The 17,371-nt window shown below is 38.9% G+C and overlaps 1 protein-coding gene across 2 annotated transcripts in view; it reads right to left on the bottom strand.

Moving 5' to 3' along the window:
- Positions 1-537: 537 nt before the first annotated feature.
- The window catches only part of LOC140314699 (endothelin-converting enzyme-like 1), a 94,174-nt gene continuing 77,340 nt past the window's right edge, over positions 538-17,371 (bottom strand). Inside the window, exons 13-18 of one of the 2 annotated variants that reach the window (XM_072393043.1) lie at positions 9,059-9,126; positions 8,387-8,535; positions 5,835-5,900; positions 5,249-5,344; positions 2,680-2,756; positions 538-1,932 (exon numbers count right to left, since the gene is read on the bottom strand). In XM_072393043.1, the coding sequence (XP_072249144.1) occupies positions 1,833-1,932; positions 2,680-2,756; positions 5,249-5,344; positions 5,835-5,900; positions 8,387-8,535; positions 9,059-9,126 (556 nt within the window). In that variant the 3' untranslated portion in view covers positions 538-1,832. The remainder of the gene's footprint in view (positions 1,933-2,679; positions 2,757-5,248; positions 5,345-5,834; positions 5,901-8,386; positions 8,536-9,058; positions 9,127-17,371) is intronic. The other variant, XM_072393044.1, reaches the window with a different exon arrangement.

Here is a 17,371-nt window from a genome sequence, read left to right as displayed (position 1 = left end):
TCAGTGTGTGATCTCTGATCCCTCAGATGGCACCGCATCAAGAACTGTCATTCATCAATAGCTGATAGAACCACATGGACAAGGTATTACTGTGGGAAACCTTTGTCAAGCACGACAATACAGAGTTCCATTCACAAATGCCACTTCAAACTTTACTATGCAGAAAAGAAGCCTTATGTTAACCTTGTCCAGAGGCGGCGTCCCCTTCTCTGAGCTTGGAGACATCTGGGATGGACCATCACACAGTGGAAACGTGAACTGTGGTCAGACCAATCAATATTCCAGATCTTTGTTGAAAAAAATGGATGCCGTGTGCTCTGGACCAAAGAGCAAAATGAGCATCCAGACTGTTGTCAGCAACCAGTACAAAAGCCAAGCTCTGTGATGTTATGGGGCTGTATCAGTGCCCTTAGAAAAGCCCATTTCCACTTCTGTGATGCTCATAGAGGGCTGATTCACATTGCTGAAAAACCCAAGACTGCGAGAACATAGATGAAAGTACAATCATGGTGCTTACAGACACACCTCAACACACAGTGATTCATCATATTTATTCAAACATTAAACAGTGACCAACAGAGTGGAACAGACAGCAGCCACATGTAAACTAGCAGCTGTACAGTTGGATGTGTTTGTGTGTATGATGTTTATATTTAATGATCAGACTGTAATGTTGGTCAGGACGGAAACATGCACACGTTTCAACAAACATTACAGCTGATATACTCAACTGTACAAAGATTCTCATGTTTTTGTACCAACAGATTCTTCATACAAATTTATTCATTTTTTTAAAGGAGCACTGTCATAGTAGCACTTTAATGTACATGGTGTTGACTTCTGTGATGAGGTGAGTTAACTGTATATTGTGAGCCCACACTTCCACATGATCCAAGTTTGTTTCAGGTCAGACTTCATCTCTGAGATAACTTCAAGGTTCCAACAGAGACAACTCAAATCAGATTGTCTGGTTAAATTTCAGTTTAGCCTCTGCTCTAATAAGTTCCAAGGAGAACAGAGTATTTTTATGTTTTTCTCTGTGTATTTTTCTGTGTGGGCTAAAGAATTTATTGGAGATACATTTATTGGAGACACAAGGATCCTCCGTTTGGTGCAGCACTTGCTGTGAATCCTGAGAAAAATATCCCCCTTGAGTCTTTCTTCTTTTATGTTTTAAAAAGTTGAGAGATCTTAAAAACCATACAAACACTCACAGTAACAAGAGACCAATGCAGGCAAACAACACAACAGTCAAAACAGTTGAACACTGTTCTCTGCAGCCAGAAGAGTGCAGCAGTGCAGCACAAATCAAACTCAAGTACCAAACTCAGCAAATGCAAATCTTTTGGCAGGCAAAAGTATACTGATCACAGGTCATTTTAAATTTGGGCCTTTTTTTCAGTTTACAAGATAGAGGTTTTTGTTTATTTTCTTTTTTTCAGAAGATGCTATAAAGTGAAGAAACAAATAAGGAAACATGATGCTTAATTAAAAAACAAAACTGCACATGCATTCCACATGTTAGTTAGATATCTGCTAAATAGAAAAATAGATGATTTAAAAATAAATGCAAACATAGAAAAATACTTATAATCAAATTATATAATAATATACACAATCAATGATCATGTGACCAATGCTTTGATCAGTACAGACTGAGTCACTGATGGACAGTGAATGTAGAAATATACCGATTAATATTGATGTTAGTCATTTAGTTGACTGTAAAAGTAATTATTCTGTTGGCTCTGGAGAATGTGTGATGTAGGAGAGGGAGGGTGTGCCTTGTGGGAGCTTGGAAAAAAAAAAGTGTCACCAGGCCAGCAGAGAGGTCACCAAACGGAACATTTGTCCACGGGGTTCATTGGGGAACCCTTTGGACAGTGGAAAACACGGGCAAACTCATCAAACTGGGAAACGCTGCCAATCACCCTATAGAGGAAGGAAACAGAAACAAAAATACTCAAAAAGTGGTGCAAAGATAGTTAAAAGAGTTGAACACAATATCCGCATAAACGTTTTTGACATTTTGACGTTTTGACATCTTGACAACAGCATTCACTGTGAGGTTTAACGGTCTAAACCATCCAACCAAACCATGACAACTAAACATTGTCATGGATTACAGTCCCTCAGGTGTCTCTCATATTTTTAAGCCTAAAATATACATCATGTACAAATATGGGAGGCTGGGATGTTGGCAGAGGTTCAGTAATTTAAAAAGAATAAAATAAAATTTCTGTACAGATGGTGAAACAATTTCAGAATAATATTCTTCAATATAGAATAGCGAAGATGAAGAAGAGTGAAGAAATATTCCATCATCTACAGTCCATAGTATCATCAAAAGAGTCAGAGAATCTGGAGAAATATCTGTGAGCAATAATACTGGATGTATGTGATCCTAAGGCCCTCAGGCAGCACTGCATTAAAAACAGACAATTCTGTCCTGGAAATCTCTGCATGGGCTCAGGAACTCATCGTCTGGGAACACAGTTCAACGTTTCATTCACAATTGCAGGTTAAACCTCTATTATGCAATGAAAAAAAGCCATATGTGAACATGATCTGTTTTTCTTCATATTTAATACAATATCCCAACTCTTTTAAAATGTGGATAGTATGACACTGTATAACACTGAAGACCTTTTCAGTTCATTGTGTGTGTACACTGAGTACCTGTAGTGCTCTGGTGCATGTTTGTCAGTTAGCAGTTGCAAGTAGATGGATTGAGATCTTCTCTTCATACACCAGTTCTGAAAAGATAATATTACCATAACAGTGATCGACAGTAACATAAAACAGGTTATGGTGCTTTTCCATCACAAGGAATCAAGTACAATGCAGCTTAGCAAATTTTTTTTTTGGTTTTCCATTATATGTCATACCACACAAATGGTACTATCTGATACTTATTTCAGCCAAGTTTCTAAGCAAGCTGAAGAGATACTATAAGATGACATGGAGGCTCTGAAAAGCACTGGCTGGTCAGAGGATCACCACCACTTGTAGGTGTGAACAATGTCTCTACAGCAGCACACACACCAACACACTTCCTTGTTCCACGAAGTTCTTTGAAAGTCCGGCACTCAATTTACAACATAAATTACAGATATCTCATTTGTGCACATATATTATTATCAACATGAACATATTTATTAACCCAGAGAGTGGGTTAACAGATTGATCCTTGTTTCTCTGCTGACAGGAGTTGAACTGAGTCATTAATAACCTCTCCCAAAATGTATTCAAACCACTCAGTCAGCGTAATAACCTATATCTATACTCCTCATTTGTAAGTTGCTTTGTATAAAAGCATCTGCCAAATCACAGTACACACAGCAACACACTGCAACTTTACACACGCTGTGTTGATAAAAGCTGATCACATCCCCAGTGAGCGGATACTGTCTGTAACGGAAAACCAGGAAAGCTGTGCAAAGTCGAACTGTACAACTCCATCTAGTGGAAAACACCACCTGAGAAGTGGGGCGCCCTCTGTGGGAAAGTACTATTTTAAGTTACTTGCACAATACTTATTATTTTATTATACTATTGTTAAATTGGCTCCTGCAATGTAGAAAGATGCCTTGTGCTTTTTATGCTCCATATTTGTCTTTGGAGCTGTATTCATAGAATTTGCAACATAAGAATAAACCAGTGTTTCAAAAAAATAGTTTAAGTGGCTCTGTACATCAATAAAGTGCAATAAAAACATTAATATCAATAGTGTAGTAATGTCAAGTTTAATAATGTGTAACTTAAGGGCCTTTACTCTGCAGAAAATCTATTACCGTAATTCTGATGCTTGACTTGAAGTGTTTCATTCATCCTCTACTTACATGTAAAGAATTTGGAAATGCTTCCACAAATGTCTGCTACAGACAAAACTAATATTAGATGAATTACTAGATGCTCAGAAGACCTGTAGATGTCTCAGATTTCACAAACCATCCCACATCAAAGTTTAGTTGAAATAAATACTGCTTTTTATCATGCGTAAAATTATTATGCAAACATCTGACTGAAATGGTGACAGAAAGGGAATCCGCAACATTTTCTTAGAACCATTCATCTCTAATTTGAATATAAACAGTAAATGGACTGTACTTGTATAGCTCTTGTCTAGTGTAGATGGCCACTCAAAGCACTTTAACACTACGTGCCACATTCACTCACACACTCATACAGCACATCTTACTCCAGATAGCTACACAATGCATTTTCTGACTCCTGCTTGTTTTCCTCTCCCGGAACCGTTGCAATTTTCTCCTCTGTTGCATCCGATTCCTTACACTCGTTTGGTTCCTCTCCTCCTTCATCATTAACTTTGACTTTCGATGTCTCACCTGACAGTTTCCCTAATTTCAGCCAATTGAGCCTATTTGCGAGAATGAATGACGTAGAGGCCACAAGCTAGGTGTGCATATACAGTGCAAAGAAGAAGATAACTTGCGTCATTTTAAGATGAAGAGTATTTTGAATAGCCTGCATTTATTTTATTAAAATGACAGTTTTTGATTTAAAATTTTACTAAGGAAATATTTATTTACACATCTTTATTGTGTGGGGAAAAAACACTGCAATTGTGTAATTATCAGACCACCATTACATTTTTCATCTCGCACACCCCCTGGCGGCACCACACTTTGGGAATCCCTGGCCTAGGCAGTAGACAAATACTTGGTTGTTGATTTTCTTGTATAGACGTTAAGCCACAAAAAAGTCATTCAATTTAAAAAGCATGTCTGTTAGCCTGCTGTGCAGGTTTGTTGACGTGAGTGCATTAATTTAGGCGGATGTGGATCAGTTGCCTCAAGCGTTTTGCTCTCACAGATATTTGACATTGTAGATGAATGCACACACATATCCTGAATTTCAGATCAGTTCCCTCTGGCAAGAGTTTAAAAAATGGACTGAAACACTCCATGTTGAAACTATGTTTCTAGATTTTGCCACTTTTTCGTCAAGCCATGAATTTGAATAAAACCATTGAATTTCAATGATGAGTCTTAATAGTTACAAGGATCAGGGGTGGTCTAGTGTTTGGAGACACTATTCTGTCTTTATAACTCTGCTTTTCTGATCTCTTCAGTCGTTAATGTATCTATCAGCTAATGTTGGCATCATGTAACTCCAACCTGCCCTTTATGATCAGCCACTCCAGCTGAGAGTGGCAGTGAAAAGGATTTAATATGTAGATGTAATGACAGACAGTGGTGTGATTTCTGTTGAGAGACTTCCATACCTGTGCAAAAGCAATGAAGAGCAGCTGTTCATGAGTGTATTTGAGGCCAGGCAGAGGCCTCTCAGGACCATGTTCCCTCACCCACTTCTGATATGCCTGAGAGGAGAAATAAAGGTGTGTTAATGGAGTGAATAGTGATACAAAACAAATGATGACCCTCACCTCATGCCTTAAGTATCCAATTTTCTTTTAAACTAAGGATGTTTAATGAAACCGATTTGTTATGTTTACTTCAACAGACTGACATCACTAAAATGAATTATGACTCTCGTAGTTTATTTAATGTGGATCTACATGCACAAAACACTCCTAACTTCATAGAAGACCAGTTATAAGTTTAGAGTGGAAATAAATCATACAGCATCCAAGATGGTGTGCTGTCCTAGGAAATACAAATGTTCATATAAAATTAAATTGTAAAAAGTGACATAAAAAGTAAAAGTGTGTTAGTTTCCAGGGTACTTCTGCTCTGTACATTTAGAAAAATTAAGCAGATTATGAAGAATACAGGGGAAGGATTTTGTGACAGAGGCTTCGATAGAAAGATCTGGTAGATGGATTTTAACACTGATCAGTTATTACTTACAAAGTATGATAACTTTAGTCCTCCCATATCTGCTATGTTCTCCCCCAGTGTTAGACGGCCATTCACCTACACACACAGAGAGGATTAGGTTGAGGGTTCCCCTATATAAAACAACAGCCAACACATACGTTGCCACCTCATAATTTTGAATCCTGAATTATGAAACTAATTTTAGATGTATGGACAAACAGACCACTACATTTTTTCTTATGAGACTAGGCTGCTTATTGCTTTTTGAGCATAATAACTGTAAATTGCAGCCAGGTTAGCTTAGCTAAGACTGGAAAACAAGGTGAAGGAGCTCACCTGCATGTTCAAAGAAGGAAGTACACTCAGTAAGAATACTAAAGGTCAACATACATTTATATTTTGACTCTTTAATCCTTACAAATGAGAGCATAAGCGGTTTTGGGCTGCATGGTGATGTGGTGGTTGCAAGATTCCAGGTTTGAATCTCGGCTGGGATCTTTCTGTGTGGAGTTGACATGTTCTCCCCGTGTATGCATGGGTTCTATCTGGTGTGTCGACATGACATATGTTTTTGGACAATGGCAAGACACCAACAGGTTGATTGGTGATTCTAAAATGGAGCAGCCATGGCTCAGTGGTGAGAGTGGGTTGTCCAATAACCTGAAGGCTGGTGGTTCAATTCCCACTCTAACTGCTCAAAGATTGGTAAACTGGCAGCTGGAGGGGTGGCAGTCCACCTCCTTGCCACAGCTGAGGTGCCCTTGAGCAAAGCACCATACCCCCATCCGTTGCAATTCTCTTCTCTGTTGCTTCCGATTCCTCACTCTCTCTTGGTTCCTCTCCTCCTTTATCACTAACTTTGACTTTTGATGTCTGACCTGACAGTTTTGCGCTCCCTGGGCCCTGTGAATGGCTGCCCACCGCTCTAGTGTATGTGGCATCTGTCTCCATGTATGTGAGACCCTGTGCATGTGTGTGTGTGTTCAACAGGTGACAACCTGGATGGGTTAAATGCAGAGGAGTTATTTAATTTATTTTGTGTATCACAAAATACACAATAAAAGTCTTAATCTTAAATTGCTCCTAGGAGTGGGTGTCAGCATGCATGGTTGTTTGTCTCATTGTCTCTTTGATGGACTGGCAACCTGCCCAAGGTGTACCCTGTCTCTCGTCCAAGCCGGTATGGAAAATGTTTATGTTTATGCATATAGCAGACGCTTTTATCCAAAGCGACTTACAAATGAAGATATAACAAGCTATATAAAAAGCTAACAATAAACTACATAAACTCTGACTCTGTCAGAGGTGACAGAGTAGAGATAGGGTGCAGGCATAGAGGGAAGTACAGAAAGATAAAGTGCAGAGATAGAGGGGGTAGGGAAGTACAAGGTAAGTGCTAGGATAGGAGATGCTCTCTGAAGAGCTGGGTTTTCAAGAGTTTCTTGAAAATAGACAGGGACGCCCCTGTTATGGTAGTGCTCGGTAGGTCATTCCACCATTGTGGAACGACACATGAAAAGAGTATGGATTGTCTTCGGCGTAGTGTAGGCACTGCTAGAGGACAATCCTGCGATGGACGGAGGGGCCAAGTTGTGACAGTTCAAGTAGATGGGAGTCGTTCCATTAAGCACTTTGTAGGCTAACATCAGTGACTTGAATTTGATGCGGGTGGCTAAGGGTAGCCAGTGGAGTTCAATGAACAGAGGGGTGACGTGTGCTCTTCTAGGCTGATCGAAGACCAGATGCGCCGCCGCGTTCTGGACCATCTGCAGAGGTTTCACAGCACAGGCTGGGAGACCAGTTAGGAAAACATTGTGGTAGTCAAGGCGGGAGATGACCATGGACTGCACCAGGAGCTGGGTGGCATGTTGGGTTTGGTATGGTCTGATCTTTCTTATATTTAGCAATGCAAAGCGGCATGAACGAGCAATTGAGGTAACATGAACTTTGAAGCTTAGTTGGTCATCAATCATGACACCCAAGTTTCTAGCAACCTTTGATGGATAATGGATGGATAATGTGGTTTTATAGTAGTCTAAGTGTCAGATCAGTTTTGGGACAGATTGACTTCCTTATATTGCAGCAAGTTACCTGTAACTTTATATCCAGTCTTTATGCTAAGTTAAGTTTGTGTAGCTCATATTCTGCTGGTTAGCTTCATATTCACTTTACAGAATGAGAGTGGCATCAGTCCACTTGTCTGACCCCTGGCAAAAAAGTCAAATCAAATAAAGTAAAAAACTGATAAAGCAGATTTCATGTCATTATCTTCCTTTATATTTGAAAAGTGCAAAAAATGATGCACATCAAGTGTACTTTCCACCAAGACGTAACGTAATGCTCTCTAATGCAACTATCAAAATACTTTTCCATGAAATTAATTTAAAATGATCAAAACTAATGCAGGAGAAACTAATATTTTCAGAATATTAGTTCTCGTGGTAGCAAGTTTTATTATTAGTTTGTAATGGTAGCAAGCTCAAAACATATTTTGGAGCATATTAGAACATTTCTGCCTCTGTGATTCAGAACAATGTTAGTTTTCACAGCAAGTATGAAAATGTGTGTGTATATAAGCTCACCCTTTGGTTATACACAGTGAAGTTATCGTAGAGCTTGACGATACATTCAGCCTTCCTCTGGAACTTTCTGTAGGACTCCTCGGTCCACCACTGTTTGAGGTTTCCATGGCGATCGTACTGGCCCCCTACGGACATGAACCATTGCATCACTAAGATGAGGGGCGAAAGGGCAGGGGGAATGAGTGTTAGCATGAAGACAGCACAACCTATAACTTTGCTTCATGGTCCAAGGAACAGCCAATTCAATTTTCCCTGGTTTTTGGTAGCTGCAGGAGTCAAATCATAGGAGCTCCAACTATTGTCAAATCTATGGTTGACTCAAGTGGATGCATCTTGTTTAACAGAACTTGTTTGGCTCAAAACATTTGTTGAATAAATATCTGTTACTATCTTGCAAGTAAGTTAGTTATGCATCACTCTACCAGTCATAAGTTGCCCTAGTAGTTTGGTAAGGGGGTGGCAGTAATGTCGTATCCTCATCAAATCATGATGAATCTAAATGGGTGCCACTTTTGACTGCAAATCAAAGTTATAGTTTGTGGTTCAAAGGAGCCTTTGACTCCCATTTGGCCCAAATATTTAATATAATAAGGGAAGAAGCAACAGGGAATCCATACAGAAGTATAAAATGGTAAGAAAAATGTGGATGGATTATGGGGTTGTCATTCTTACCCCAGTCATCATATCCATGTGTTAGCTCATGTCCGATAATAGCTCCTATTCCTCCATAATTTAGAGACCTGGCAGTAGAATGGAAAATGAAGGAAATTAACCAAAATTTAAAACATTATTGGCATTGACAGTTGCTGATCCATTTACATGAACAGGGTGAGTATGTGTGCTATGATAGCTGATGATATGACACCTTTTAGCTTGTAAGCATTTAATCTGAAATATGTTCTGGTTTATTGTGGTTGACCTGAATTATGTCACAGAGAAAACAATCAACAAACTGTTTAGTTGGCTGAAAGCATGATATTATGTTATGCAGTGAATTGGACAGATACAGTCAAATTACAGTCAGGATATCTGGAGTCTCTACAAAGCATTTAGGCAAATTTGAGGCCCATTGATTGAATAGTTGAAGTAATTTAATTTCCAAGTGAATTATCCTGGTACATCTGTCCAACTTTTAAAAAATGTTGTAATACTGTATAAAAGTATTTCAAAAGTCTGGCTTTAGTTGGACTAACAAAATAATTTGATTTATTTATTCCACTATCATGTAAACATTATGACTGAAGTGTCTAAATCTAAAGTCTGTGATAATTCAAAAAGGTCATGGCACATTTATCTATTTATTAATTAATTTGTTAATTTATTTATTTAATGAAAAGCAATTGTTCTTACTACGGCTTATTATGGTGAAATTTTGACAGATTTGTTGTGTGATTCCCAATGTTGCGTGGTCACATTATGATACTATTATGCTTGTGCTACTATTAAAGGGGAACTCCGGTATTTTTAAACCTAGACCTTATTTCTGGCATGAACTACGTTTATCTACTCACCAAGGACAGTTTGGTGAAAGTCGGCGTCCTTCTAAAAATATTTAGATTCCTCGAGATCTGCGTATATCCATATAATGGGAGAGAACGGGCTAAGACAATGCAGCCTCTAAATAAGGCGTTATCTGTCTTTATTTCACCAGTACTTAAAGACGAATTAATGAATGAACGCTTACTATTGCACTGTTAGCTCATAGCTGCAATGTTGTTGTTATTGGCGGCTATCGGGGGGCTTATAGAGGGCTTTCTACAAACTCGTCTACTGGGATGACGTCATTGACATTTATTCAGCAACAACATCTGATGCTGTGGGCTGTTTAAGTAAACATTCAAAACATTCTGTTGCTCAGGAGTGTGGTGCTCAGGTGTTACAAGTTAGTTTCCTTCCTTTTGCAATAATTTTTTATGTAGCAACTGGTGGTAAGAAAAACTTTTTGGTTAATGTTAGGAGAAACATATTGGCAGGGAAGCAGACTTTTACACAACACCATGTTTGTGTCATCCCGCTGGCACTGCTCACATATTCAGCTCAACTCAGTTATCGAATTAAAAAATTTGGCTGGGATTTAGTAGGGTACTTTAGTAAAGGTACTTGTTGCAGTACTATTAGTGGCTAGATGGTAAAATTACATATCAGCAGTATAAAGAACATCTGTCTTTATATCCTGTTACTTTTCTCTGTGCTTGATTCAGAGCTTCATGAATAAGGAACTTGGATTTTGTGACCATGTTGTCTTGTTTTTTTTTTTTTTCCTGGAAAAGAAACTTCTATTCCAACATAGTATTGCAGATGGACAAAGTTAGTTGTATGCATAGCCACTTCTAAACACCTCAGAATAAGAATATGCCTTTAGACTTGGCTCATTACATTCAGCTACTCAGCTTTTCTTTCCTTGCCCCTTCGTCCTCATTGTGCTTTCTGCATAACCAAGCTGGATAAAAACCAAGCTGCACTCCAGACTTTGTTTTGGGTCCACGTGGCTAAGATTGGTATTGAATAAAAATTAGTGTAATGTCACATTTTCTTTGTTCAGATTTATTAGAAAACATCCAAGTTGAATATCTGCAGACCATACAGATGCAGTGTGAACATAAATCTTGATTTCCCAAGTTGGTGTTTAAAACACCCAGCACCAAGTAAAACATCCCATCCATGAATGAGTGCCCATAAGTTTCATGTGTTGATCCCACTTCCCAGATTCTAAAAAGCAGCAGGTGGACTCTCATACCTCTGACCCATGAGGTAAGCTGGACTTTCCCACACATGCAGATTTAGAGAGTGATGAGAGGGCAGACTTGAGGCTGACGCACATGTCCACATCTAAAAATGACTTTCTGACAGATCGTCAATAAGCTACTTCACACGAGGCCCACTCCCTCACTAAACTAACAGGCTGTTGGAAGCTTTATTATACTCAACATAAGTGGAGGTGTGTGTGTGTGACAGAGAGAGAGAGAGAGAGAAAGGGAGAGAGAGAGACAGAGTGAGAGTTTATGGGAGGTTAGGGCTACTGCAGTAATAACTTATAGGGTGAAGTGTATTCTCGTGCACGCACCCCCCGTCCCCCCCAAACACACACACACCTGCAGTCATTAATTAAAATTGATTAGCATGCATAGTATTAAGTAGTAAAAGTAGTGATGATAACCTCTAATGAAGACAGAGAAGTATTAGCTAATGCTGGATATACAAACAGCTGGGTCTAATTATCTCATATTTGTTAGTTTATATGTGGTTGTTTAGGGGAGCAGTGTGAATGCAGCTGGTGTAACTACTTGGGCTGTGTTGTATGTATTTGCTTAAATAATGCTCATTAGTAGTAGCAGCAGGTTGTCGTTCTGCAAATAGCTTTGGTTAACAAACGGTATGTTGAGTGGAAAAAATGTTGTTTACTCGCTTTTTCCTCTGTGCTGCATTGCATCGTTTTCCCCTTGACCACATCAGAACTCTGCTGATTGATTTCTACCTTTTTGCAACTATTTTAAGTTTAGGTTAGTATTGTATGAAAATGAACTCACACAAAGATAAAACTTACTTTTGACAGCTCCTCCATCAGAATTAACATTTAGTTTAGAAAATAGCTGCTGATGAAGACTAAATGTTTTTTTTGTTGCCTTATCAAGCTAACACTCATAATTTACAATCATGGCAAATTGTTTTAATTAATTAACCTTTACTGAGAACACAGTTTGCAGGTCTATTTGTGGTTCCCAGAGTTTCTAAAAGTAGAATGGGAGGCAGAGCCTTCAGTTATCAGGCCCCTCTCTGTGGAACCAGCTGCCAGTTTGGGTTCAGGAATCAGACACCCTCTCTGCCTTTAAGATTAGGCTTCAAACTTTCCTTTTTGATAAAGCTTCTTCGAATATGTCACTGGTGATCCATAGTTTATTATTAGGATAAACTATGATATTTTGATAAAGATGTGATATTTTGATAAACTTTGATAAAGATGTTTCAGGTGACCCCGAAACATCTCATAGTTATGCTGCTATAGGCTGAGGAACCTCCCATGATGCACCTCCACTCACTCTGCTCTTTTTACTGTCCATGGACATATGACACTATTGTTGTCATTAACTTGTGTTTCTCTTTCTCGGCAGGTCTCCCTGGCCTGGTGTCATGGTGCTTGTTGTCCCCTCTTTCCTATCCTCACAACCCCCAGCCAGTTGAAACAGATGGCCCCCCTTCTTGGTTCTGGTTCTGATGGAGGTTTCTTCCTGTTAAAAGGGAGTTTTTTCTTTCGACAGTCCTCTCGTGCATGCTCAGGACAGGAGATTGGATCGAAGAGAAGTTTAGATGCAATCTGTTTGTTTCCTTATCTAGGCTTCTTTTTAAAAAGAAATTGTCTCTGTATGAATTTGACTAATTTGAAATTTTATAAATTTGAGATCATCTTGAGATGATATTTGTTGTGATTTGGCACTTTATAAATAAAACTGACCTGAAACTGAACTCAGAAGGTTCATTATGATCTATAGTGTTATCATGTTTATCATATAGTAATTAATAAATAGCCTGCCTGCAGTTATATACATTTAAACAAAAACAAACAATTTGAATCACTAGCTAAAACGTATGAAACTACTTGATTAATTAAAGACCGAAGTGCAGTGCAGTAACTAAAAGTGCCATATTCAAGATAAAGAAAAATATGATTAAAGTTATCTTGAGTGAGTTCCTTTAAAGATGTCAACTTTTACAACCTGAGTGAGAGTAATTGGTACTTGCCCATAGTAAGTAAATGAGGCTGAAAACAAAAATTACCCTGCTTGTCTTTAGACAAAGCAAAATGTAAAATACTGAAATCACAGTTTTTCTAAGTATTTACACAAATACTATGTTTATGTATGTAAAGAATTGTAATGTATTTGTGTTGCATTATTTAGATTGATTTGCCAGTCAAACTCCATAGCTGGTTTACAGAAATGTCTATCTCGTCCTAATGAGATAATTTGATCTGTTTTAGAAATATGTGATACAAAATGAGTCAATAGGTCAAACAGGACATACGATTTAATTCAATGTAGTTTGATGCATTTCTTAATATCTGTTAAAAAAATACACAAGTTATCTAGACTGCTGAACTTGATGGCGTTGAGGCATCCTGGGTCTGACGGCTTTGCTTTGCGGTAAGACGTATTGCATCACTTCCTGTTGCTTTGTGTGTGTGCACTGTGACAGTTCTCGCTCTCCTTGAACTACTAATAATCACCTTATTTCTCCCTATAATTTACACATCTTGCATAGTTAACTCTATCCCATACTTGTTATATTCTAACGCTCACTCTTACAGATCTTTAGTCTTTATTTTTCACTTTTTAGCGGTGTATCTGGTTCTCTAGCTTAGCATGGCTACCAGTTCTCTTCCTCTATCTCCTGCTTTCACCTGCTCCGTGTGTCAGATGTTTAGTTACTCCTCTGCCTCCTTTAGTGGTAATGGTACATGTAACAAATGTAGTCTTTTTGTAGTTTTGGAGGCAAGGCTTTCTGAATTGGAAACTCGGCTCTGCACTGTTGAAAACCACCCGATAGCGAGCCAGGCCCCTTTAGTCAGTGCGGAGCCACCTAGCGTAGCTTGCTCTGTTAGTCGTCCCCGAGCAGATCCCGAGCAGCCGGGACTTAAGAGTGGCTGGGTGACTGTCAGGAAGAGGAGTCATAGTCCTAAAGTCAAGCCCGTGGTTCACCATCAACCTGTCCACGTTTCTAATAGATTTTCCCCACTCAGCGACACACCCGCTGAGGAGAAAACCCTGGTAATTGGCAGCTCTATAGTCAGAAACGTGGCATTAGAGACACCAGCGACCATAGTCAAATGCATTCCAGGGGCCAGAGCGGGCGACATAGAATCCTATTTAAAACTGCTGGCTAAGGATAAACGTAAATACGGTAAAATAGTTATTCACGTCGGCGGTAATGACACCCGGTTACGCCAATCGGAGGTCACTAAAATTAATGTTGCATCGGTGTGTAATTTTGCCAAAACAATGTCGGACTCCGTAGTTTTCTCTGGACCCCTGCCAAATCTGACCAGTGATGACATGTTTAGCCGCATGTCCTCATTCAATCGCTGGTTGTCTAGATGGTGTCCAGCAAACAACGTGGGCTACATAGATAATTGGCAATCTTTCTGGAGAAAACCTGGTCTGATGAGGAGAGACGGCATCCATCCCACTTTGGAAGGAGCGGCTCTCATTTCTAGAAATATGGACGAATTTATTAGTCATCCAAAAACATGACATCCCAGGGTTGAGACCAGGATGCAGAGTTGTAGTCTTACACACTTCTCTGCGGCTTCCCACCTGATGCTGCCCCCCCCTCAATCAAAAAACACAAAAGGAGCAAATCCTCTTGTGCAAAAAAAATTTAAAACAAAAACTTTAACTGAACAAAAACATCAAACTATTAAATGTGGTTTGCTGAATATTAGATCTCTCCCTTTGAAGTCTCTGTTAGTGAATGATTTGATTTGTGATCATCATATTGATATATTTTGTCTTACAGAAACCTGGCTGCAGCAGGAGGATCATGTTAGCATTAATGAATCAACTCCCTCTGACTATTTAAATGTTCATGTTCCTAGAACCACAGGTAGAGGAGGAGGAGTGGCAGCTATCTTCAGATCAGGGTTACTAATCAGTCCTAGACCCAAGATTAGTTTTAGCTCTTTTGAATGATTCTCAGTTTTTCCCACCCAAAGTGGAAATCACAAAAACCTCTTGTGTTTGTTGTTGTGTATCGTCCACCTGGCCCTTATTCTGAGTTTCTGTCTGAATTCTCAGAGTTTTTATCCCAGTTAGTGCTGAGTACAGATAAAGTCATTGTAGTGGGTGACTTTAATATTCATGTAGATGTTGAAAATGACAGCCTAAATATTAACTTTAATTCTATATTAGACTCTATTGGATTTTCTCAAAGTGTTCACAGACCTACTCACTGCCTTAATCATACCCTTGACCTTGTGCTGACTTATGGCATTGAGAGTGAACAGTTAACAGTGTTCCCTCATAACCCTGTCTTGTCTGACCATTTTTTAATAACTTTTGAATTTACATTACTTGACTACACGGTTTCTGAGAAGAATTCTACATATAGAAGGTGTCTGTCAGAGAATGCTGTAACCAGATTTAAAGAGTTGATTTCATCATCCTTTTCTTCACTGCCATGTGCTGATATGACACAGGATGGCTACCTAAATTTTACTCCAGTAGAACTTGACTCTCTTGTTGACAGCACTACAGCTTCAATGCGTACAACACTGGACAATGTTGCCCCTCTGAAAAGGAAGGTAATCAGTCAGAAGAGGTTGGCTCCTTGGTATAATTCACAGCTGCGTGCGTTAAAGCAGACTGCAAGAAAGCTGGAGAGACAGTGGCGTTCCTCTAATTTAGAAGAGTCTCAATTAGTCTGGAAAGATAGTTTAATAACGTATAAGAAAGCACTTCGTAAAGCTAGAACTGCGTATTATTCATTATTGATAGAAGAGAATAAGAATAATCCCAGGTTTCTTTTCAGCACTGTTGCCAGACTGACAAAGACTCCGAGCTCTGTTGAGCCATGTATTCCTTTAACTCTCAGCAGTGATGATTTCATGAGATTCTTCATCAATAAAATTGTTTCTATCAGAGAGAAGATTAATGGAATCCTTCCCATTATTATCACTGATGTATCATCAAGTAGAGCAGCTTTAGAAGTATCTTTCGAACCTGAATTGTATTTAGACAGCTTCTGTCCAGTTGATCTTTCTGAGCTAACAACAGCAATAGTCTCTTCTAAACCATCAACTTGTATGTTAGACCCAATCCCAACCAGACTGTTCAAGGAGGTTTTCCCCTTAATTGACACTTCCATATTGGATTTGATCAATCGGTCTTTGTTGATAGGATATGTACCTCAGACTTTTAAGGTTGCTGTAATTAAACCTTTACTTAAAAAACCTACTCTTGATTCAGAAGTGTTGGCTAATTATCGACCTATATCCAATCTCCCTTTTTTGTCCAAAGTTCTTGAAAAAATAGTTGCAGTTCAACTTTGTGATCATTTACATAGAAATAATCTGTTTGAAGAGTTTCAGTCAGGATTCAGAGTGCATCATAGCACAGAAACGGCACTGGTGAAAGTTACCAATGATCTCCTGTTAGCTTCTGATAGCGGACTTGTTTCTGTGCTTGTCCTGTTGGATCTCAGTGCTGCATTTGATACGATCGATCACAGCATTCTGTTACAGAGACTTGAACATGTTATTGGGATTAAAGGAACTGCATTAGGCTGGTTTAAGTCATATTTATCTGATAGATTCCAGTTTGTTCTTGTAAATGAGGAATCTTCCTCACACGTTGGAGTAAGTCATGGAGTTCCTCAGGGTTCTGTGCTTGGACCGATTCTTTTTACTTTATACATGCTTCCATTAGGTAACATTATCAGACAGCATGGCATAAATTTCCATTGTTATGCTGATGATACTCAGCTGTACTTATCTATGAAACCAGATGAAACCTACAGGTTGGTCAGGCTACAAGCCTGTCTTAAAGACATAAAGACCTGGATGACTCAGAACTGTCTGCTTTTAAATTCAGACAAAACTGAAGTTGTTCTCTTTGGACCTGAGCGCTTCAGGGAGAAATTGTCTAGTTATATAGTTACTCTAGATGGTATTTCCTTGGCTTCTAGTTCTACAGTGAGGAACCTTGGAGTTATTTTTGACCAGAATTTATCATTTGACGCACATATAAAACTGGTTTCTAGGACTGCCTTCTTTCACCTTCGTAATATTGCCAAAATCAGGAACATCCTGTCTCAAGGTGATGCAGAGAAACTAGTTCATGCATTTGTTACTTCAAGATTGGACTACTGTAATTCCTTATTATTGGGCTGTCCCACATATTCTCTGAAAAGCCTCCAGCTGATCCAAAATGCTGCAGCCAGAGTTCTGATGAGAACTAACAGGAGAGATCATGTTTCTCCAGTTTTAGCTTCTCT

The sequence above is a fragment of the Leuresthes tenuis genome, unplaced genomic scaffold, assembly GCF_036924035.1.
Source record: "Leuresthes tenuis unplaced genomic scaffold, fLeuTen1.0.hap1 SCAF_9, whole genome shotgun sequence".
Lineage (NCBI taxonomy): Eukaryota > Metazoa > Chordata > Actinopteri > Atheriniformes > Atherinopsidae > Leuresthes > Leuresthes tenuis.
This window is presented reverse-complemented; position numbering and strand designations above follow the sequence as displayed.